This window comes from Engystomops pustulosus, unplaced genomic scaffold (assembly GCF_040894005.1).
Source record: "Engystomops pustulosus unplaced genomic scaffold, aEngPut4.maternal MAT_SCAFFOLD_209, whole genome shotgun sequence".
In the NCBI taxonomy this organism is placed as follows: Eukaryota; Metazoa; Chordata; class Amphibia; order Anura; family Leptodactylidae; genus Engystomops; species Engystomops pustulosus.
Genome location: NW_027285089.1, coordinates 84687 through 110225, shown reverse-complemented (window position 1 = coordinate 110225; position 25539 = coordinate 84687). Strand labels below are relative to the sequence as shown.

The 25539-nt window shown below is 51.2% G+C and overlaps 1 protein-coding gene across 1 annotated transcript in view; it reads right to left on the bottom strand.

Annotated features, from left to right (window-relative positions):
* BSN (bassoon presynaptic cytomatrix protein) overlaps window positions 1-25539 on the bottom strand; it is a 134835-nt gene that overhangs the window by 80822 nt on the left and 28474 nt on the right. The window contains exon 3 of the mRNA XM_072132029.1: window positions 17335-18372. Within this exon, the coding sequence (XP_071988130.1) occupies window positions 17335-18372 (1038 nt within the window). The remainder of the gene's footprint in view (window positions 1-17334; window positions 18373-25539) is intronic.

The following is a 25539-nucleotide window of genomic DNA, read 5'->3' as shown; positions in this document are numbered from 1 at the left end:
CTGACAGAGCAAGAGTGGGCGTGGATGTCGTCCAAAGACAACAAAGAAGGGAGCAGCAGCGGCAGATTCAGAGTCCAGAGAACTATATGAAAATTCTGCCTAAGGTAAGATGGTAGACCAATCGTCCTGAAGAGCAGAGACAAAGTGCCATAGATAGCAGCCCAGAGTCTGGTTGACCCTCTCCAATTGCCTGTTAGTCTGCAGATGATAGGCAGAAGAAAAGTCCAGCTTAACTTGCAGTTGGCTGCACAAGGAACGCCACAGATATGGCCACCAGTAGTAACGAGATATGATAGTAATAGATCTCTGCACACCTAGGAGATACAAGAGAGGAGAAATGTGGAATAAATTGGCGGTAATAAAGAAATCTATGTATGGCACGCAGTCCCACTGCACGAGGCCACTGAAGTACGGCAGACAACTCTTGGCATCCATCTGTAGTCCTTTGTCAGAAATAATGTATCCCAGGAAAGGAAGACTACTGTGATGAAATTGGCATTTCTCGAGCTTGACATACAAGCAATTGGCCCTTAGGCGCCTGAGAACTTGCCGGAAGTGGACCTGATGAGACTGCAGGTCAGGAGAAAACACCAGAATATTGTCTAGGAAGATAACGACACAAGTGTAGAGCCAGTCTCGGAAGATATCGTTGACAAATTCCTGGAACACCGCTGGAGCATTGCAGAGTTTAAAGGGTATTACAAGATACTCAAAATGTCCATCACAAGTATTGGAGGCGGTCTTCCATTCATCGCCTTCCCGAATGCAATGAGGTTATATGCATCCCCCAGATCTAGCTTGGTGAAAACCTTGGCACCCCGTAGGCGATCAAAAAGTTCAGTGATTAAGGCAAATGATAGCGGTTTTTCACCGTGACTTTGAGACCTTGGTGATCGATCCATGGACAGAGGGACCACCCTTCTTGGCCACAAAGAAGAATCCAGCACCTGCAGGGGAAGACGACATGCATATAAATCCCTTCTGCAAATTCTCCTTTATGTAGGCCGACATAGCCGTGGTTTCGGACACAGATAATGGGTATACCCAACCTCGTGGAGGAGATGTACCCGGCAGAAGGTCAATGGGGCAGTCGTAGGGACGGTGCGGTGGCACAATCTCCAAATGCTTCCCAGAGAAAACATAGTCCTTATTAGAAGCGCGAAGACCCGTCAGCTGCTTGGATGAGACCCAGGGCCGCAGAGCACAGGGGAGAGCAGGGGCCGCAGAGCACAGGGGAGAGCAGGGGCCGCAGAGCACAGGGGAGAGCAGGGGCCGCAGAGCACAGGGGAGAGCAAGGGCCGCAGAGCACAAGGGAGAGCAGGGGCCGCAGAGCACAGGGGAGAGCAGGGGCCTCAGAGCACAGGGGAGACCCAGGGCCGCAGAGCACAGGGGAGAGCAGGGGCCGCAGAGCACAGGGGAGAGCCAGGGCCGCAGAGCACAGGGGAGAGCAGGGGCCTCAGAGCACAGGGGAGAGCCAGGGCCGCAGAGCACAGGGGAGAGCAGGGGCCGCAGAGCACAGGGGAGAGCAGGGGCCGCAGAGCACAGGGGAGAGCAGGGGCCGCAGAGCACAGGGGAGAGCAGGGGCCGCAGAGCACAGGGTGAGCAGGGGCCGCAGAGCACAGGGAAGAGCCGGGGCTGCAGAGCACAGGGGAGAGCCGGGACCGCAGAGCACAGGGGAGAGCAGGGGCCCCAGAGCACAGGGGAGAGCAGGGGCCGCAGAGCACAGGGGAGAGCAGGGGCCGCAGAGCACAGGGGAGAGCAGGGGCCGCAGAGCACAGGGGAGAGCAGGGGCCTCAGAGCACAGGGGAGAGCCGGGGCCGCAGAGAAAAGGGGAGAGCCGGGGCCTCGTCTCCAGGAATCTGCTGATTTCTTCTGAATCACAGGATGTAGCTGTGGACACTCTGCCTGGTTTTCTGCCCAGTAATTATTCAGATTTTTCCTGTTTGCCACAGAATAAAAGACGATCCTTGGGGCAGAAGAATATGACAGGAGCTGAAAGCCATGGTGCCTGACATGAATGCTAGCTACTTATATAGCCGCTGCTGAGGGTGACTACTAATGACACAAGGCAACTCTCACCAAAGTGCAGCCAAATTAGGAGTAGAGGACTGGCCCAACTACATAGGATCAGGAGAGGCAGGGCCCCATTCCGCTTCAGAAAATATACATATATACTCACACATTTATACACTGATATATACACTCAGCGGCCACTTTATTAGGTCCACCATGCTAGTAACGGGTTGGACCCCCTTTTGCCTTCAGAACTGCCTCAATTCTTCATGGCATAGATACAACAAGGTGCTGGAAGCTCCTCAGAGATTTTGCTCCATATTGACATGATGGCATCACACAGTTGCCGCAGATTTGTCGGCTGCACATCCATGATGCGAATCTCCCGCTCCACCACATCCCAAAGATGCTCTATTGGATTGAGATCTGGTGACTGTGGAGCCATTTGTGTCCAGTGACCTCATTGTCATGTTCAAGAAACCAGTCTGAGATGATTCCAGCTTTATGACATGGCGCATTATCCTGCTGAAAGTAGCCATCAGATGTTACAGGGTACATTGTGCTCATAAAGGGATGGACATGGTCAGCAACAATAATCAGGTAGGCTGTGGCGTTGTACCAAGGGGCCCAAAGAGTGACAAGAAAATATTCCCCACACCATGACACCACCACCACCAGCCTGAGCCGCTGATACAAGGCAGGATGGATCCATGCTTTCATGTTGTTGTAACAAATTCTGACCCTACCATCCGAATGTCGCAGCAGAAATCGAGACTCATCAGACCAGGCAACGTTTTTCCAATCTTCTACTGTCCAATTTCGATGAGCTTGTGCAAATTGTAGCCTCAGTTTCCTGTTCTTAGCTGAAAGGAGTGGCACCCGGTGTGGTCTTCTGCTGCTGTAGCCCATCTGCCTCAAAGTTGGACGTACTGTGCGTTCAGAGATGCTCTTCTGCCTACCTTGGTTGTAACAGGTGGCGATTTGAGTCACTGTTGCCTTTCTATCAGCTCGAACCAGTCTGCCCATTCTCCTCTGACCTCTGGCATCAACAAGGCATTTCCGCCCACAGAACTGCCACTCACTGGATGTTTTTTCTTTTTCGGACCATTCTCTGTAAACCTTAGAGATGGTTGTGCGTGAAAATCCCAATAGATCAGCAGTTTCTGAAATACTCAGACCAGCCCTTCTGGCACCAACAACCATGCCACGTTCACAGGCCACAAATCACCTTTCTTCCCCATACTGATGCTCGGGAGAACTGCAGGGGATTGTCTTGACCATGTCTACATGCCTAAATGCACTGCCGCCATGTGATTGGCTGATTAGAAATAAAGTATTAACGAGCAGTTGGACAGGTGTACCTAATAAAGTGGCCGGTGAGTGTATATTTATACACTTACACAGATCTGGCCCAGTAGCTGCCGACCACATGGGGGAAGTAGACGGCAGGAAACAGAGATGAGAGATTCCTAGTCTTGCCATCTTCCCCGAGTGCTGCCTAGTCATGCTGTGCAATGTGGAAGATGTGCTCCGTTATATTATGCATTATGCTGTATAAGGTGGAGATACCTCCAGATACCTGGAGATACCTCCAGAGGAACAGATCATGGCAGAGGAGAAATATATGACCATCCCCAACCCGATACCTCTAGAGGAACAGATCATAGCAGAGGAGAAATATATGACCATCCCCAACCCGATACCTCTAGAGGAACAGATCATAGCAGAGGAGAAATATATGACCATCCCCAACCCGATGCCTCCAGAGGAACAGATAATAGCAGAGGAGAGATATGTGACCATCCCCAACCCGATACCTCCAGAGGAACAGATCATCGCAGAGGAGAAATATATGACCATCCCCAACCCGATACCTCTAGAGGAACAGATCATAGCAGAGGAGAAATATATGACCATCCCCAACCCGATACCTCCAGAGGAACAGATCATAGCAGAGGAGAAATATATGACCATCCCCAACCCGATGCCTCCAGAGGAACAGATAATAGCAGAGGAGAGATATGTGACCATCCCCAACCCGATACCTCCAGAGGAACAGATCATAGCAGAGGAGAGATATGTGACCATCCCCAACCCGATACCTCTAGAGGAACAGATCATGGCAGAGGAGAGATATATGACCACCCCCAACCCGATACCTCTAGCGGAACAGATCATGGCAGAGGAGAAATATATGACCATCCCCAACCCGATACCTCTAGAGGAACAGATCATGGCAGAGGAGAGATATATGACCACCCCCAACCCGATACCTCTAGAGGAACAGATCATGGCTGAGGAGAAATATATGACCATCCCCAACCCGGTGCCTCTAGAGGAACAGATCATGGCAGAGGAGAGATATATGACCACCCCCAACCCGATACCTCTAGAGGAACAGATCATGGCAGAGGAGAAATATATGACCATCCCCAACCCGATACCTCCAGAGGAACAGATCATAGCAGAGGAGAAATATATGACCATCCCCAACCCGATGCCTCTAGAGGAACAGATCATGGCAGCGGAGAGATGTGTGACCATCCCCAACCTGATACCTCTAGAGGAACAGATCATGGCAGAGGAGAAATATGTGACCATCTCCAACCCGATACCTCCAGAGGAACAGATCATAGCAGAGGAGAGATGTGTGACCATCACCAACCCGATACCTCCAGAGGAACAGATCATGGCAGAGGATAGATGTGTGACCATCACCAATCCGATACCTCCAGAGGAGCAGATCATAGCAGAGGAGATATGTGTGACCATTCCCAACCTGATACGTCCAGAGGAACAGATCATGGCAGAGCAGAGATATGAGAACATCCCCAACCCACTACTTTCAGATATGTGACCATCACCAACCTGATATCTCCAGAGGAACAAATCACAGCAGAGGAGAGATATATGACCATCCCCAACCCGATACCTCCAAAGGAACAGATAGGAGCAGAGGAGAGATATGTGACCATCACCAGCCCGATACCTCCAGAGGAACAGATCATAGCAGAGGAGAGATATGTCACCATCCCCAACCAGATACCTCCAGAGGAACAAATCACAGCAGAGAAGAGATATGTGACCATCACCAAACCAATACCTCCAGAGGAAAAAAAAATCAGAGCAGAGAAAAGATATATGACCAACACCAGCCCGATACCTCCAGAAGAACAGATGACAGCAGAGAAGAGATATGTGACCATCACCAACCCGATACCTCCAGAGGAACAAATCACAGCAGAGGAGAAATATATGACCAACACCAACCCGATACCTCCAGAGGAACAGATCATGGCAGAGGAGAAATATATGACCAACACCAACCCGATACCTCCAGAGGAACAGATCATGGCAGAGGAGAAATATATGACCAACACCAGCCCGATACCTCCAGAGGAACAGATCATGGCAGAGAAGAGATATGTGACCATCACCAACCCGATACCTCCAGAGGAACAGATCATGGCAGAGGAGAGATATGTGAAAATCCCCAACCCGATACCTCCAGAGGAACAGATCATGGTAGAGAAGAGATAGATGACCAACACCAGCCCGATACCTCCAGAGGAACAGATCATGGCAGAGGAGAAATATATGACCAACACCAACCCGATACCTCCAGAGGAACAGATCATGGCAGAGGAGAAATATATGACCAACACCAGCCCGATACCTCCAGAGGAACAGATCATGGCAGAGAAGAGATATGTGACCATCACCAACCCGATACCTCCAGAGGAACAGATCATGGCAGAGAAGAGATATGTGACCATCACCAACCCGATGCCTCCAGAGGAACAGATCATGGTGCGGAGAGATGTGTGACCATCCCCAACCCGATACCTCCAGAGGAACAGATCATGGCAGAGAAGAGATATGTGACCATCACCAACCCGATACCTCCAGAGGAACAGATCATGGCAGAGGAGAGATATGTGACCATCCCCAACCCGATACCTCCAGAGGAACAGATCATGGCAGAGGATAGATATGTGACCATCACCAACCCGATACCTCCAGAGGAACAGATCATAGCAGAGGAGAGATATGTGACCATCACCAACCCGATACCTCCAGAGGAACAGATCATAGCAGAGGAGAGATATATGACCACCCCCAACCCGATACCTCCAGAGGAACAGATCATAGCAGACAAGGGATATGTGACCATCCCCAACCCGATACCTCCAGAGGAACAGATCATGGCAGAGGAGAGATGTGTGACCATCCCCAGCCCCATACCTCCAGAGGAACAGATCATAGCAGAGGAGAGATATGTGACCATCACCAACCCGATACCTCCAGAGGAACAGATCATAGCAGAGGAGAGATATGTGACCATCCCCAACCCGATACCTCCAGAGGAACAGATCATAGCAGAGGAGAGATATATGACCACCCCCAACCCGATACCTCCAGAGGAACAGATCATAGCAGACAAGGGATATGTGACCATCCCCAACCCGATACCTCCAGAGGAACAGATCATGGCAGAGGAGAGATGTGTGACCATCCCCAGCCCCATACCTCCAGAGGAACAGATCATGGCAGAGGAGAGATGTGTGACCATCTCCAGCCCCATACCTCCAGAGGAACAAATACCAGCAGAAGAGATATATGACCATCACCAACCCAATGGGACACATTTACTAAGGGTCCATCGGACTCATTTTCGACACATGCAGAAAATTAGACGCACAATCTTAGTGAATCGCAGAAGCTCCGAATCCTTGTCGGACATTCCAGATCAGCGGCGTCAACGGGACGGGTAAGTAAATGTGCCCCAATATCTCCAGAGGAACAGATCATAGCAGAGGAGAGATGTGTGACCATCACCAACCCGATACCTTCAGAGGAGCAGATCATAGCAGAGGAGAGATGTGTGACCATCGCCAATCCAATACTTCCAGAGGAACAAATATAAGTAGTAGAGAGGTATATGACCATCACCAACCTAATATCTCCAGAGGAAGAGATCATGGCAGACAGATATATGACCACCACCAACCCGATACCTCCAGAGGAACAGATCATAGCAGAGGAGAGATATGTGACCATCACCAACCCGATACCTCCAGAGGAACAGATCATGGCAGTGGATTAATATATGATCAGTACCAACCCAATACCTTTAGAAGAACAGATAATGGCAGAGGTGAGATATATGACCATCACCAACCCCATACCTGTACGGCACCAGAGAGATATGACACAATCCTCAACCCCAGATACCTTTAGTGAATTCAAGGCAGAGGAGAGAATAACAAGCTGTGTGTCAGGATCAGTGGATCTTCTGTACCACCGCAGACGATTACATAAGCCGACACCTGGAACCGGAGTCTAAGTGGTATCCAGGTAACCAGAGCCCACCGCAAAGCAGGTTGGACTTGTTGCGGTGTGGTACCACCAGGCCCTTCCACAGGTGCAACTTTGTCCACGATGGCAGCCAAGCAGAAGTACAGAATCGTAAGGCACATTCGTGGTCCGGGAAAGGCAGGAGGTCGAGACTGGCAGAGTCGGGGACGTAGCGGAAGGTCAAGACAGGCAGCATGGGATCAGAGTCAATAACAGAACCGGGGTCACAACGGGAATTCAGAAACACAGCAAATTGGATAGAATAGCTTTCTCAGAGGCACTAGGCACAAAGATCCGTCTGGGAATGCTGGGAGAGGCCGGCTTTTATTCATATCCAGGAAACGGCAAGCGGCAATCAGCGGTGCGCTGGCCCATTAAATCTACGAACATGGACGCATGCGCTGGGAACCTGGACCGGATAAGGAAATTCTAAATCAAATAGAACCCGGGACCTGAGCAGGAACATGAAGAGGTGAGTGAGGGGAGCAGGAGGCACAGAGAGGGGCACGGGTGCCTCTGCGACCCAGGACATGGGTCGCAGGAGCACCTGTGACACCGTGCTTGCTCCCCTACATCCTTAGGAAAGATCACGATGGGGCACATTTACTTACACGGTCCAGTCGCGATCCAGCGGCGCGTTCTCTGACGTGGATTTGGGTCTGCCGAGATTCACTAAGGTTGTGTGCCCGAGGTCCACCAGGTGTCGCTGCTGGCGCAGCCGGAGTTCACCTTCTTCCCGGTGCATGTAAGTGCTGATCTTGCGACACAAATTCTTTTTTAAATTCAGCATAGTTTTCCGAGTCCGTCGGGTGGTCCGACGGCCACGCCTCCCAAATTCTGTCACGTGAAAGCTGGCGACGATGCGCCACAATCCGATCACGCGCGCCAAAATCCTGGGGCAATTCGGCGCAAATAGGAAATCGTTCGGACCCTTAGTAAATGAGCCCCAATGTTTCTGATGAACCTCATGGCTCTGGAGCGAGGTGACAGTCTCATGTTTTGGACATACAGTACTTCCCTTACACTGCAGAGCACATTGTCCATTAGTAGTTGATGCATCTTTGCTCTGTGAAATGGGTCAGATCTTTTACCTTGCACAGCTCTGTCGGATCATACATGTTTTTAAAGACAGATTTCTACAAGAAGCCAAGATAATGAGAAAATACATGTGCCACTCACTGCAGGAGATGTAGGACATCATTAACCTATAAAATTCATTTCTGAACTGTTCTTTATGTGCGCGGCGTCCAAACATCTAGCAGGTTTATCAGCCGAATCCTGATGTTATGGATATTTACGTTTCTATGTGACCCTGACCCCATGGCTACACCTGAGGGGCCGGACATGGCAGTACCATGGGATACGTTGCTGCCTCCATCCCCTGCCAATGATGCGTTGCTTCTGCTGCCTCTTCCTGCGGTATCTGCAGAGAATCAATAGCAACCGCGCCACGATAACATCCTCTTAGAGGAAAATGACGCCCTGCCAAGTGCCTGAAGAATTGCGAGCTACATGTGAATGTGAGCAGATGGAGGAAGCGCACCCCCCGCGCACCCATGCACCATGAGAGTCTGCCCGGCTAGTGCTGTGCCATTTGGCACAAGCAGCAGAGTTACGTCCATGGTTCACACATGAAGGCCGGGTCTGTGAGTATCAGCTAGGACAATGGGGCAGATTTACTTACCCGTCCTACGCTGGGTGCTGGTAAGCGTGTGTCAAGCGGTCAAGCGAATTTTTTTTCTTTTAAATGCGTCTGTTTTTCCCGAATCCGTCGGATTTTCTTATGGCCCCGCCCCCCGGTTTCCGTCGCGTGCATACGCCACAATCCGATCGCGTGCGCCAAAAACCTGGGGCAATTAGGGAAAATCGGCGCAAAACGGTAATATTCGGGTGACCCGACGGAAAAACGCGATTTGGGCCCTTAGTAAATGACCCCCAATGTGGGAAGTGTCCGGTCTACAAGGTACAGCACTGGCCCAGTAAGAAGATCAGCCCCAGAAAAGCGAACAACAGGTGGACCCTCTGCACTATCCCATCCATTTATCTCACCAGACAGATAAAGACCCTGAGCCACACACATCACGAGATAGTGGGGGAGACGCGACTATCAGTGCCAGGGAATGTCATCAGCCAATATCCTGGACCAGGAACGGGAAAGGGCTCTCTCTGGACCTGCCATGACATGATTTGTAGTCTGTTCTGTTATTGGAGGTTGTACTTGTTGTCTGATTTGTCTTAAACCTAGATACCTGCCTCGTGTCCTGGTGGTAGCTTATCCCTGGATCCCTGTGTCCTGCCTCGTGTCCTGGTGTTAGCTTATCCCTGGATCCCTGTGTCCTGCCTCGTGTCCTGGTGGTAGCTTATCCCTGGATCCCTGTGTCCTGCCTCGTGTCCTGGTGGTAGCTTATCCCTGGATCCCTGTGTCCTGCCTCGTGTCCAGGTGTTAGCTTATCCCTGGATCCCTGTGTCCTGCCTCGTGTCCTGGTGGTAGCTTATCCCTGGATCCCTGTGTCCTGCCTCGTGTCCAGGTGTTAGCTTATCCCTGGATCCCTGTGTCCTGCCTCGTGTCCTGGTGTTAGCTTATCCCTGGATCCCTGTGTCCTGCCTCGTGTCCTGGTGTTAGCTTATCCCTGGATCCCTGTGTCCTGCCTCGTGTCCTGGTGTTAGCTTATCCCTGGATCTCTGTGTCCTGCCTCGTGTCCTGGTGTTAGCTTATCCCTGGATCCCTGTGTCCTGCCTCGTGTCCTGGTGGTAGCTTATCCCTGGATCCCTGTGTCCTGCCTCGTGTCCTGGTGTTAGCTTATCCCTGGATCTCTGTGTCCTGCCTCGTGTCCTGGTGTTAGCTTATCCCTGTGTCCTGCCTTGTGTCCTGGTGTTAGCTTGTTACTAGATCCCTGTGACATCCTGAAGATGACTCTGCAGGTCCAGGAGGAGGAGCGCAGGGATGATGACTCTGCAGGTCCAGGAGGAGGAGCGCAGGGATGATGACTCTGCAGGTCCAGGAGGAGGAGCGCAGGGATGATGACTCTGCAGGTCCAGGAGGAGGAGCGCAGGGATGATGACTCTGCAGGTCCAGGAGGAGGAGCGCAGGGATGATGACTCTGCAGGTCCAGGAGGAGGAGCGCAGGGATGATGACTCTGCAGGTCCAGGAGGAGGAGCGCAGGGATGATGACTCTGCAGGTCCAGGAGGAGGAGCGCAGGGATGATGACTCTGCAGGTCCAGGAGGAGGAGCGCAGGGATGATGACTCTGCAGGTCCAGGAGGAGGAGCGCAGGGATGATGACTCTGCAGGTCCAGGAGGAGGAGCGCAGGGATGATGACTCTGCAGGTCCAGGAGGAGGAGCGCAGGGATGATGACTCTGCAGGTCCAGGAGGAGGAGCGCAGGGATGATGACTCTGCAGGTCCAGGAGGAGGAGCGCAGGGATGATGACTCTGCAGGTCCAGGAGGAGGAGCGCAGGGATGATGACTCTGCAGGTCCAGGAGGAGGAGCGCAGGGATGATGACTCTGCAGGTCCAGGAGGAGGAGCGCAGGGATGATGACTCTGCAGGTCCAGGAGGAGGAGCGCAGGGATGATGACTCTGCAGGTCCAGGAGGAGGAGCGCAGGGATGATGACTCTGCAGGTCCAGGAGGAGGAGCGCAGGGATGATGACTCTGCAGGTCCAGGAGGAGGAGCGCAGGGATGATGACTCTGCAGGTCCAGGAGGAGGAGCGCAGGGATGATGACTCTGCAGGTCCAGGAGGAGGAGCGCAGGGATGATGACTCTGCAGGTCCAGGAGGAGGAGCGCAGGGATGATGACTCTGCAGGTCCAGGAGGAGGAGCGCAGGGATGATGACTCTGCAGGTCCAGGAGGAGGAGCGCAGGGATGATGACTCTGCAGGTCCAGGAGGAGGAGCGCAGGGATGATGACTCTGCAGGTCCAGGAGGAGGAGCGCAGGGATGATGACTCTGCAGGTCCAGGAGGAGGAGCGGGTATAGGTGGATCATAGAGGTGTTAATATGCAGGGTGTCCGGCTAGATTTACCACTGATTATGGTGGAAGGCACCTGGCAGGGAAAGTTAATGCAATCGTCGGAGTCCGCTTGAGGATAACTCAGCTAAGCAGGTAATTACAGGACACTAACTGGATTACTGTGGCAGGGTCAAGGGAGTGAACGTCACCGCAAGGTAAGAGAGGAGACAAAGCGAAAGTCGAAAGAAGTAGCATAGATTATAGCACAGGGCAGGACACGCAAATCCCACCGGAAGAGAGAGAGAATATCACCCCCAGACTCCCTGTGCTGGACATTCTGTGTCCCCCAAATCTATACAAAACACCCCCCCATACTATACATGATGCCCCCTGTAACCTGCCCCCCCATACTATACATGATGCCCCCTGTAACCTGCCCCCCCATACTATACATGATGCCCCCTGTAACCTGCCCCCCCATACTATACATGATGCCCCCTGTAACCTGCCCCCCCATACTATACATGATGCCCCCTGTAACCTGCCCCCCCATACTATACATGATGCCCCCTGTAACCTGCCCCCCCATACTATACATGATGCCCCCTGTAACCTGCCCCCCCATACTATACATGATGCCCCCTGTAACCTGCCCCCCCATACTATACATGATGCCCCCTGTAACCTGCCCCCCCATACTATACATGATGCCCCCTGTAACCTGCCCCCCCATACTATACATGATGCCCCCTGTAACCTGCCCCCCCATACTATACATGATGCCCCCTGTAACCTGCCCCCCCATACTATACATGATGCCCCCTGTAACCTGCCCCCCCATACTATACATGATGCCCCCTGTAACCTGCCCCCCCATACTATACATGATGCCCCCTGTAACCTGCCCCCCCATACTATACATGATGCCCCCTGTAACCTGCCCCCCCATACTATACATGATGCCCCCTGTAACCTGCCCCCCCATACTATACATGATGCCCCCTGTAACCTGCCCCCCCATACTATACATGATGCCCCCTGTAACCTGCCCCCCCATACTATACATGATGCCCCCTGTAACCTGCCCCCCCATACTATACATGATGCCCCCTGTAACCTCCCCCCCATACTATACATGATGCCCCCTGTAACCTGCCCCCCCATACTATACATGATGCCCCCTGTAACCTGCCCCCCCATACTATACATGATGCCCCCTGTAACCTGCCCCCCCATACTATACATGATGCCCCCTGTAACCTGCCCCCCCATACTATACATGATGCCCCCTGTAACCTGCCCCCCCATACTATACATGATGCCCCCTGTAACCTGCCCCCCCATACTATACATGATGCCCCCTGTAACCTGCCCCCCCATACTATACATGATGCCCCCTGTAACCTGCCCCCCCATACTATACATGATGCCCCCTGTAACCTGCCCCCCCATACTATACATGATGCCCCCTGTAACCTGCCCCCCCATACTATACATGATGCCCCCTGTAACCTGCCCCCCCATACTATACATGATGCCCCCTGTAACCTGCCCCCCCATACTATACATGATGCCCCCTGTAACCTGCCCCCCCATACTATACATGATGCCCCCTGTAACCTGCCCCCCCATACTATACATGATGCCCCCTGTAACCTGCCCCCCCATACTATACATGATGCCCCCTGTAACCTGCCCCCCCATACTATACATGATGCCCCCTGTAACCTGCCCCCCCATACTATACATGATGCCCCCTGTAACCTGCCCCCCCATACTATACATGATGCCCCCTGTAACCTGCCCCCCCATACTATACATGATGCCCCCTGTAACCTGCCCCCCCATACTATACATGATGCCCCCTGTAACCTGCCCCCCCATACTATACATGATGCCCCCTGTAACCTGCTGCCTGATGATGATTGGTTGTGGATGGTCGGGGTCCTGCTGTGAGCCATCTGTCAGCAGAGCTCTGAAGCCTTGACAGCGGGACCCCCAGAGGAGTGGACCTTTCCATTTACCAGGGTTTAACCTCTTCATCACCAGGACTCCTCACCCACCAAGTTTAATCAGGAGATGAATTATAATCATAACCTTTGAAGGGCAAACGTTCTGTTAGTACCACGAGACACGGCAGCAGCGCAGAGGAGCCGGGGGAACACGGCAGCAGCGCAGAGGAGCCGGGGGAACACGGCAGCAGCGCAGAGGAGCCGGGGGAACACGGCAGCAGCGCAGAGGAGCCGGGGGAACACGGCAGCAGCGCAGAGGAGCCGGGGGAACACGGCAGCAGCGCAGAGGAGCCGGGGGAACACGGCAGCAGCGCAGAGGAGCCGGGGGAACACGGCAGCAGCGCAGAGGAGCCGGGGGACACGGCCGCAGCGCAGAGGAGCCGGGGGACACGGCAGCAGCGCAGAGAAGCCGGGGGACACGGCAGCAGCGCAGAGGAGCCGGGGGAACACGGCAGCAGCGCAGAGGAGCCGGGGGACACGGCAGCAGCGCAGAGGAACCGGGGGACACGGCAGGAGCACAGAGGAGCCGGGGGACACGGCCGCAGCGCAGAGAAGCCGGGGGACACGGCAGCAGCGCAGAGGAGCCGGGGAACACGGCAGCAGCGCAGAGGAGTCGGGGGACACGGCAGCAGCGCAGAGAAGCCGGGGGACACGGCAGCAGCGCAGAGGAGTCGGGGGACACGGCAGCAGCGCAGTGGAGTCACAGGACACGGCAGCAGCGCAGAGGAGTCACAGGACACGGCAGCAGCGCAGTGGAGTCACAGGACACGGCAGCAGCGCAGAGGAGTCACAGGACACGGCAGCAGCGCAGTGGAGTCACAGGACACGGCAGCAGCGCAGAGGAGTCACAGGACACGGCAGCAGCGCAGTGGAGTCACAGGACACGGCAGCAGCGCAGAGGAGTCACAGGACACGGCAGCAGCGCAGAGGAGTCACAGGACACAGGATTTGTGTTTCTCTACGATGGCAGATTATATTCATCCCTTCTGCTGATTTCCTGTCCCCCGCTCACCAGACACCCAGAGCCACAGGAAAGCTCTCCTGCGGGGCCTGACCTTTACCTACTGATCTGTATAGAAAATGCAGCTCTGGGTGTGACTACAGTAAGAGCAGAATAGGGAGTGTGTGACTAGAGTATTAGGCTTCCTGCAGAGATGATCATGTGACACTGTGCGCGGTCCTGCAGAGATGATCATGTGACACTGTGCGCGGTCCTGCAGAGATGATCATGTGACACTGTGTGCGGTCCTGCAGAGATGATCATGTGACACTGTGCGCGGTCCTGCAGAGATGATCATGTGACACTGTGCGCGGTCCTGCAGAGATGATCATGTGACACTGTGCGCGGTCCTGCAGAGATGATCATGTGACACTGTGCGCGGTCCTGCAGAGATGATCATGTGACACTGTGCGCGGTCCTGCAGAGATGATCATGTGACACTGTGCGCGGTCCTGCAGAGATGATCATGTGACACTGTGCGCGGTCCTGCAGAGATGATCATGTGACACTGTGCGCGGTCCTGCAGAGATGATCATGTGACACTGTGCGCGGTCCTGCAGAGATGATCATGTGACACATGATCATCTCTGCAGGACCGCGCACAGTGTCACATGATCATCTCTGCAGGACCGCGCACAGTGACACATGATCATCTCTGCAGGACCGCGCACAGTGTCACATGATCATCTCTGCAGGACCGCGCACAGTGACACTGTGCGCGGTCCTGGAGTCAGCAGATTATGAGAAAGGAGTCTGCCATCAGGAATCATTCTGCGCTGCTTCAATTATTCTCATTTCTCAGCAATTTCCTTCTCATTGTGAAGGAGAAAATCATCAGTGGAGTTGTCAAGACAGGGAAGAGGTGCAAGCTCTGTGCTCCCCACAACCTCTGCCCTACCTACTTGCCTCAACCTGCAAGTGACAACTGGACGACAGATCTGACTCTGGGTACATGCACAGAACAGACAAACACAGAGATATGTAAATTTGTTTTCCAAGTGGGAAGTGAAAAATCCGCCTCCTCTCGCCCCCGTAACACAAAGCCTGGCTTACAGGAAGCCGGATAGCAGAAGGAACAGATTCCCAGCTGTAGACCGCGCTGTACAATGTTTCCACCTGGTAGGGTCTCCGCAGTGAGTGTGAGTGACACTCCAGAGCTGCGCTCACTACATGAGATACATCTGTATACATGTACTACACTCCAGAGCTGCGCTCACTACCTGAGATACATCTGTATACATGTACTACACTCCAGAGCTGCCCTCACTACCTGAGATACATCTGTATACATGTACTACACTCCAGAGCTGCCCTCACTACCTGAGATACATCTGTATACATGTACTACACTCCAGAGCTGCGCTCACTACATGAGATACATCTGTATACATGTACTACACTCCAGAGCTGTGCTCACTACATGAGATACATCTGTATACATGTACTACACTCCAGAGCTGCGCTCACTACATGAGATACATCTGTATACATGTACTACACTCCAGAGCTGCGCTCACTACATGAGATACATCTGTATACATGTACTACACTCCAGAGCTGTGCTCACTACATGAGATACATCTGTATACATGTACTACACTCCAGGGCTGCGCTCACTACCTGAGATACATCTGTATACATGTACTACACTCCAGAGCTGTGCTCACTACATGAGATACATCTGTATACATGTACTACACTCCAGAGCTGCGCTCACTACATGAGATACATCTGTATACATGTACTACACTCCAGAGCTGCGCTCACTACATGAGATACATCTGTATACATGTACTACACTCCAGGGCTGCCCTCACTACCTGAGATACATCTGTATACATGTACTACACTCCAGAGCTGCGCTCACTACATGAGATACATCTGTATACATGTACTACACTCCAGAGCTGCGCTCACTACATGAGATACATCTGTATACATGTACTACACTCCAGAGCTGCGCTCACTACCTGAGATACATCTGTATACATGTACTACACTCCAGAGCTGCGCTCACTACCTGAGATACATCTGTATACATGTACTACACTCCAGAGCTGCGCTCACTACCGGAGATACATCTGTATACATGTACTACACTCCAGAGCTGCGCTCACTACATGAGATACATCTGTATACATGTACTACACTCCAGAGCTGCGCTCACTACATGAGATACATCTGTATACATGTACTACACTCCAGAGCTGCGCTCACTACATGAGATACATCTGTATACATGTACTACACTCCAGAGCTGCCCTCACTACATGAGATACATCTGTATACATGTACTACACTCCAGAGCTGCGCTCACTACATGAGATACATCTGTATACATGTACTACACTCCAGAGCTGCGCTCACTACCCGAGATACATCTGTATACATGTACTACACTCCAGAGCTGCGCTCACTACCGGAGATACATCTGTATACATGTACTACACTCCAGAGCTGCGCTCACTACCGGAGATACATCTGTATACATGTACTACACTCCAGAGCTGCGCTCACTACCTGAGATACATCTGTACACACATACTATACTCCAGAGCTGCGCTCACTACCCGAGATACATCTGTATACATGTACTACACTCCAGAGCTGCGCTCACTACATCAAACGAATCTAGAAGAGAATCTGCCATTTACGTCCCCCTTTTTGCAGGTGTTTGGAGACTTAAAAGCTCCACTGCAGTAGAAGGACCTTTTTTGCGCTTTTTGTGGCACTTTGAATCATCTCTCAAAAATAACTGCCGGCATCCACCTCCTAGCGAAATATCCAAGGGAACCAGACACCGATATCGCAATGCAGTACAAGGACCCAAATGTGGTGCCCTACTGGGGCAGCGCTTTCTTGTCTGACCATACATTTGGAGCACCCACGATCTCCACGGATGCTCTCCAAGTTATTTCTACAAACATGCTCCCGTCACATGGTGCGTCAGACAGAAGACTACAGGGCTGTACAGTAGGTAGAGGGGAGCACTTACCTCCACCAGGTGGGGTGTGGGGTTGAAGCCGCACAGGTTGCACACTTGCTTCTTACATGAAGTGCAGCTGTTATAGTTGGGGGGGTCGCTGGCTCCCACGTTCAGTTCAGTTTTGCACAGTGGGCACACGACTTTCGGCACATCCTTTGGCTTGTGGTCGCTCCTTCCAGGTTTGTGAAGCGGGGAGCCCTCTGTTCTGCTCAGAGCAGGAGCTGCTGACACCGGGGTTTTTGTGCCCAAATCTTTGCTTGCATCACTAAAGACTATTTTGGGAGGCACTTTGCCTGGAGACTGCTGACTTTGAGGGATTGGCTCAGGGACAGATATTAATGTGCTTGCCTGGTTCAAGAGGGAAGCCCCAAAACCAAACAGCTTCCCTGTCAGCCCCTCCTGGGCCTGGTCCGGGGTTCCGTGGGCAGGGGTGGATTGGGTCTTTGCTGGAGAGCCCCCCATGTTCCTCATTTGTTCTCCTTGAGAATGTTGGGGGGAGCCCCTCAGAGCCTCCAGGGGAGCACTCATTTTTGCTTGTCCTTGGCTGATGGGTTCTCTATGTTGGATGTGTTGCGGTTTGCTTTGTGGATGAGCCGCGGTTGAGCCGTCCATCTGCCCAACCTCGAGAGATGTCTCTACAGCACCATTTACCTTGGGCTGGATTGGAGTCTGGTGCTTGTGTTGGGCTTTGCTTTGGGCTTGGGGCTGGTTCTGGGCTTTCTGGGGGTGATGGCTTTGAGGATGATCCTGGCCTTGTGGCTGCTGCGGGCGCTGCTGCTGTGGGGTTTGAGGAAGGGGCTCTGCATGGTGCTGGGACAGAGGGGGGCGCTGACTCGCTGGTGGCTGTGCCGATGGAGGAGGAGAATGGGACAGCGGCAGCTGATGTAGAGACTGGGACATTGTTGGGGGTTTCGTCTGCTTGGCTGGAGACAGGGAAGGCGACAGAGGCGAGTGCAGCTGCTGATGGCTCTTGGATCTGGTTGCTGTGGTCATGTCCATTCCTAGAGCCCTCTGCATCTGGCAATTCAGGCACAGCCATTCCTTCACCTGTGGGGAGAGGGGACAGTGGTCAGACACCAATATACAGCCGGATCTACAACCTACACAGGACGGATGGGACCGCAGGTGACAACCTCTACAACTGCTCCACATGTCCATCAGAAGGCCTGGTGACCCGCTGAACTCTGAATGACCAGAAGGACAACGAGTTCTTCAGGACAAGTCGTTTCATTACTGCGATTCCAAGGACGACGCAGGATCTTCACCACAGGAAAGTAACGACGCACCAAGGTGATTCCACAACCTCTGCCCCGCTGACCCCAGATAACCCCAGCCTCCACAGGAGGATCAGCTATGATGGCTGCTGCAGGTGATATTACATCACACCCTAAACCTGTAAATCTGTCCTGTGTCACCAGCACAAGTCCAGTATCAGCAGAAACAGTGTCCAGTATCTCCAGCATGTGACCCACATAATGAGCAGCAGAACTATTTCATTCTAATGAAAGCTGTTCCACTGTAGCCAGAGCTTCTCCACTATAATCAGAGCTTTACCATTACACACAGAGCTTCTGCATTATAATCAGAGCTTCTCAACTATAATCAGAGCTTCTGCACTACAATAAAAGCTTCTCCGCTATAAGAGCTTCTCCTCTACACAGTGTTTGTGCATTATAATCAGAGCTTGTACACTACACCCAGAGCTTCTGAATTATAATCAGAGCTTCTCCACTATAAGAGCTTCTCCTCTACACACAGAGCTTCTGCATTATAATCAGAGCTTGTAAAATACACAGTGTTTGTGCATTATAATCAGAGCTTGTACACTACACCCAGAGCTTCTGCACTATAATCAGAGCTTCTCCTCTACTCCAAGAACTTCTGCACTATATTCAGAGCATCTCCATTGAAGCCAGAACTTCTGCATTATAATCAGAGCTTCTCCACTATAATCAGAGCTTTTACACTACACCCAGAGCTTCTGCATTATAATCAGAGCTTGTACACTACACGCATAGCTTCTCGGCTATAATCTGAGCTTCTGAACTATAATCAGAGCTTCTTGACTATAATAAAAGCTTCTGCACTATAATCAGAGCTTTTACACTACACCCAGAGCTTCTGGACTTTAATCAATGCTTCTACACTACATCCATTGCTCCTCCTCTACACCCAGAAATGCCGCACTATAATCAGAGCCTCTCCAATAAACCAAGAGCTTCTACACTATAAACAGAGTTTCTCCATATAATCAGAGGTTCTCTATCACACCCAGAGCTACTACTCTACACCCAGAGCTTCTCCACTACACCCAGAGCTTCTCCACTACACCCAGAGCTTCTCCACTACACCCGTAGGTTCTCCTCTACACCAATAGATTCTATACTTTAATCACAGCTTTCTGTCTACACCCAGAGCTTCTCCACTACACAAAGAGCTTCTCCTCTACACCCAGGGCTTCTCCACTACACCCAGGGCTTCTCAACTATGTACAGAACTTGTCCACTATAATCAGAGCTTCTCCTCTACAACCAGAGCCTCTCCACTACACCCAGAGATTCTACTATATAAACAGAGCTTCTCCACTATAATCAGAGCTGCTACACTACACCCAGAGCTTCTGCATTATAATCAGAGCTTGTACACTACACCTAAAGCTTCTGCACTATAATCAGAGCTTCGACTAAAAAAAGAGCTTCTGCACTATAATCAGAGCTTCTACACTACACCCAGAGCTTATGCATTATAATCAGAGCGTGTACACTACACGCATAGCTTCTGCACTATAATCAGAGCTTCTCAACTATAATAAGAGCTTCTGCACTATAATCAGAGCTTCTACACTACACCCAGAGCTTCTCCATATAATCAGAGCTTCTCCATCACACCCAGAGCTACTCCTCTACACCCAGAGCTTCTCTACTACACCCAGAGCTTCTCCACTACACCCAGAGCTTCTCCTCTACACACAGAGCTTCTCCTCTACACACAGAGCTTCTCCACTACACCCAGAGCTTCTCCACTACACCCAGAGCTTCTCCACTACACCCAGAGCTTCTCCACTACACCCAGAGCTTCTCCACTACACCCAGAGCTTCTCCTCTACACCCAGGGCTTCTCCTTTACACCCAGGGCTTCTCAACTATGTACAGAACTTGTCTGCTATAATCAGAGCTTCTCCACTACAACCAGAGCCTCTCCACTACAACCAGAGATTCTACTATATAAACAGAGCTTGTACACTACACGCATAGCTTCTGCCCTATAATCAGAGCTTCTCAACTATAATAAGAGCTTCTGCACTATAATCAGAGCTTCTACACTACACCCAGAGCTTTTCCACTATAATCTGAGCTTCTGGACTATAATCAATGCTTATACACTACACCCATAGCTCATCCCCTACACCCAAAACTTCTGCACTATAATCAGAGCCTCTCCAATAAACCCAGAGCTTCTACCCTATAAATAGAGCTTCTCCATCACACCCAGAGCTACTCCACCACACCCAAGATTCTCTACTACACCCAGAGCTTATCCAATACACCCAGGGTTTTTTCCCTATACCCAGAGCTTCTCCACTATAATCAGAACTTCTCCACTAAAATCAGAACTTCTCCACTAAAATCAGAACTTCTCCACTAAAATCAGAACTTCTCCACTAAAATCAGAACTTCTCCACTAAAATCAGAACTTCTCCACTAAAATCAGAACTTCTCCGCTACACCAAGAGCTTCTCCGCTACACCAAGAGCTTCTCCACTACACCAAGAGCTTCTCCACTACACCAAGAGCTTCTCCACTACACCAAGAGCTTCTCCACTATAGTCACAGCTTTCTGACTACACCCAGAGCTTCTCCACTACACAAAGAGCTTCTCCTCTACACCCAGAGCTTCTCCACTACACCCAGGGCTTCTCCACTACACCCATGGTTTTTTCCCTATACCCAGAGCTTCTTCGCTATAATCAGAACTTCTCCACTAAAATCAGAGCTTCTCCAATACACCAAGAGCTTCTCCACTATAGTCACAGCTTTCTGACTACACCCAGAGCTTCTCCACTACACAAAGAGCTTCTCCTCTACACCCAGAGCTTCTCCACTACACCCAGAGCTTCTCCACTACACCCATGGTTTTTTCCCTATACCCAGAGCTTCTCCGCTATAATCAGAACTTCTCCACTAAAATCAGAGCTTCTCCAATACACCAAGAGCTTCTCCACTATAGTCACAGCATTCTGACTACACCCAGAGCTTCTCCACTACACAAAGAGCTTCTCCTCTACACCCAGAGCTTCTCCACTACACCCAGAGCTTCTCCACTACACCCATGGTTTTTTCCCTATACCCAGAGCTTCTCCGCTATAATCAGAACTTCTCCACTAAAATCAGAGCTTCTCCAATACACCAAGAGCTTCTCCACTATAGTCACAGCTTTCTGACTACACCCAGAGCTTCTCCACTACACAAAGAGCTTCTCCTCTACACCCAGAGCTTCTCCACTACACCCAGAGCTTCTCCACTACACCCATGGTTTTTTCCCTATACCCAGAGCTTCTCCGCTATAATCAGAACTTCTCCACTAAAATCAGAGCTTCTCCAATACACCAAGAGCTTCTCCACTATAGTCACAGCTTTCTGACTACACCCAGAGCTTCTCCACTACACAAAGAGCTTCTCCTCTACACCCAGAGCTTCTCCACTACACCCAGAGCTTCTCCACTACACCCAGAGCTTCTCCACTACACCCAGAGCTTCTCCTCTACACCCAGAGCTTCTCCACTACACCCAGAGCTTCTCAACTATGTCCAGAACTTGTCTGCTATAATCAGAGCTTCTCCACCACAGCCACTGCTTCTCCTCTACACCCAGAGCTTCTCCTCTACACCCAGAGCTTCTCCTCTACACCCAGAGCTTCTCCACTACACCCAGAGCTTCTCCACTACACCCAGAGCTTCTCCACTACACCCAGAGCTTCCCCACTACACCCAGAGCTTCCCCACTACACCCAGAGCTTCCCCACTACACCCAGGGTTTCCCCACTATACTCAGAGCTTCTCCATTTAATCAGAGCATCTTCAGTATACACATGGCTTCTCCTCTAAACCCAGAGCTTCTCCACTGCACCCATAGCTTCTCCACTATAATCAGAGTTTCTCCACTATAATGAGTGCTTCTACACTAAACCCAGATTCTACATTACACCCAGAGCTTCTCCACTATAATCACAGCTTTCCATCAACAACTAGAGCTTCTCCAGTACACCCAGAGCTTCTCAACTAAAATCAGAGCTGCTCAACTATATCCAGAACTTATCCGCTATAATTAGAGTCTCTCAACTACATGCACAGCTTCTCCACTATAATCAGAGCTTCTCCACCACACCCAGAGCTTCTCCACTATACCCAGAGCTCCTCCTCTATACCCAGAGCTTCTACACTACACAGAGAGCTTCTCCACTATAATCTCAGCTTTCTGTCTACACCCAGAGCTTCTTCACTACACTCAGAGCTTCTCAACTACAACCACAGCTTCTCCACTATAATCAGAGCTTATCCACCACACCCTTAGCTTCTCCTCTACACTCAGAGATTCTCAACTACACCCAGAGCTTCCCCACTACACGCAGAGCTTCCCCACTACACGCAGAGCTTCCCCACTACACGCAGAGCTTCCCCACTACACGCAGAGCTTCCCCACTACACGCAGAGCTTCCCCACTACACCCAGAGCTTCCCCACTACACCCAGAGCTTCCCCACTACACCCAGAGCTTCCCCACTACACCCAGAGCTTCCCCACTACACCCAGAGCTTCCCCACTTCACCCAGAGCTTCTCCACTTCACCCAGAGCATCTCCACTATAATCAGAGCTTCTCCACTACACCCACAGCTTATCCAGTATAATGAAGGCTTCTCCATTATAATTACAGCTGTTCCACTATAATCACGGCTTCTCTACTATTACCAGAGTTTCTGAACAACAATCAATGCTTCTACACTACACCCATAGCTCCTCCATTACACACAGAGCTCGCCCACTACAATCAGCTTCTCCACTACAATCAGAGCTTCTCCTCTACACCAAGAGTTCCTCCACTACAAACAGAACTTCTCCAGTAAGATCAGAGCCTCTCCACTAAAACCAGGGCTTCTCCACTACACCCTGAGATTCTCTGCTACACCCAGAAATTCTCCCCTATAATCTCAGCTTCCCCTCTACAACCAGAGCTTCTCAACTATAATCTGAGCTTCCCTTCTACACCCAGAGCTTCTTCACTACCCCAATAGCTTCTCCTCTACACCCAGAGAATCTCCTATACACCCAGAGCTTCTGAACAGGGACGGCACGTGGCTGAGTGAGTAGCACTTTTGCCGTGCAGCGCTGGGGTCCTGGGTTCGAATCCCACCCAGGTCAACATCTGCAAAGAGTTTGTATGTTCTCTCCGTTTTTCCGTGGGTTTCCTCCGGGTATTCCGGTTTCCTCTCACACTCCAAAACATACTGTTAGGTTATTGATTGTGAGCCCCATGGGGACAGGGACCAATTTGACATGCTTTGTGAAGCGCTGCATAATCTGTATGAGGTATATAAATAAAGAATTATTATTTATATCCAGAACTTGTCTGCTATAATCAGGGCTTCTCCACTACACCCAGAGCTTCTACACTATATTCACAACTACCCCTCTACACCCAGAGCTTCTCCACTACACATAGAGCTTCTCATCTACACCCAGAGCTTTCAATCTACAGTCAGAGCTTCTCCTCTATACCCAGAGCTTCTCCACTAAAATCAGGGCTTCTCAACTATATCCAGAACTTGTCCGCAATAATAAAAACTTCTCCACTACACACACAGCTTCTCCACTACACACACAGCTTCTCCACTACACACACAGCTTCTCCACTACACACACAGCTTCTCCACTACACACACAGCTTCTCCACTACACACACAGCTTCTCCACTACACACACAGCTTCTCCACTACACACACAGCTTCTCCACTACACACACAGCTTCTCCACTACACACACAGCTTCTCCACTACACACACAGTTTCTCCACTACACACACAGCTTCTCCACTACACACACAGCTTCTCCACTACACACACAGCTTCTCCACTACACACACAGCTTCTCCACTACACACACAGCTTCTCCACTACACACACAGCTTCTCCACTACACACACAGCTTCTCCACTACACACACAGCTTCTCCACTACACACACAGCTTCTCCACTACACACACACAGCTTCTCCACTACACACACAGCTTCTCCACTACACACACAGCTTCTCCACTACACACACAGCTTCTCCACTACACACACAGCTTCTCCACTACACACACAGCTTCTCCACTACACACACAGCTTCTCCACTACACACACAGCTTCTCCACTACACACACAGCTTCTCCACTACACACACAGCTTCTCCACTACACACACAGCTTCTCCACTACACACACAGCTTCTCCACTACACACACAGCTTCTCCACTACACACACAGCTTCTCCACTACACACACAGCTTCTCCACTACACACACAGCTTCTCCACTACACACACAGCTTCTCCACTACACACACAGCTTCTCCACTACACACACAGCTTCTCCACTACACACACAGCTTCTCCACTACACACAGCTTCTCCACTACACACACAGCTTCTCCACTACACACACAGCTTCTCCACTACACACACAGCTTCTCCACTACACACACAGCTTCTCCACTACACACACAGCTTCTCCACTACACACACAGCTTCTCCACTACACACACAGCTTCTCCACTACACACACAGCTTCTCCACTACACACACAGCTTCTCCACTACACACACAGCTTCTCCACTACACACACAGCTTCTCCACTACACACACAGCTTCTCCACTACACACACAGCTTCTCCACTACACACACAGCTTCTCTACTACACACACAGCTTCTCTACTACACACACAGCCTCTCTACTACACACACAGCTTTTCCACTACAATCAGAGATTCTCCACTATAATCAGAGCTTTTCATCTACACCCAGAGCATCTGCACTATAACCAAAGCTCCTCCACTACACCCAGAGCTAATCCACTACACCCAGAGCTTCTCCTCTACACCCAGAGCTTCTCCTCTACACCCAGAGCTTCTCCATTTCACCCAGAGTTTCTCATCTGCACCGAGAACTTCTCAACTACACCC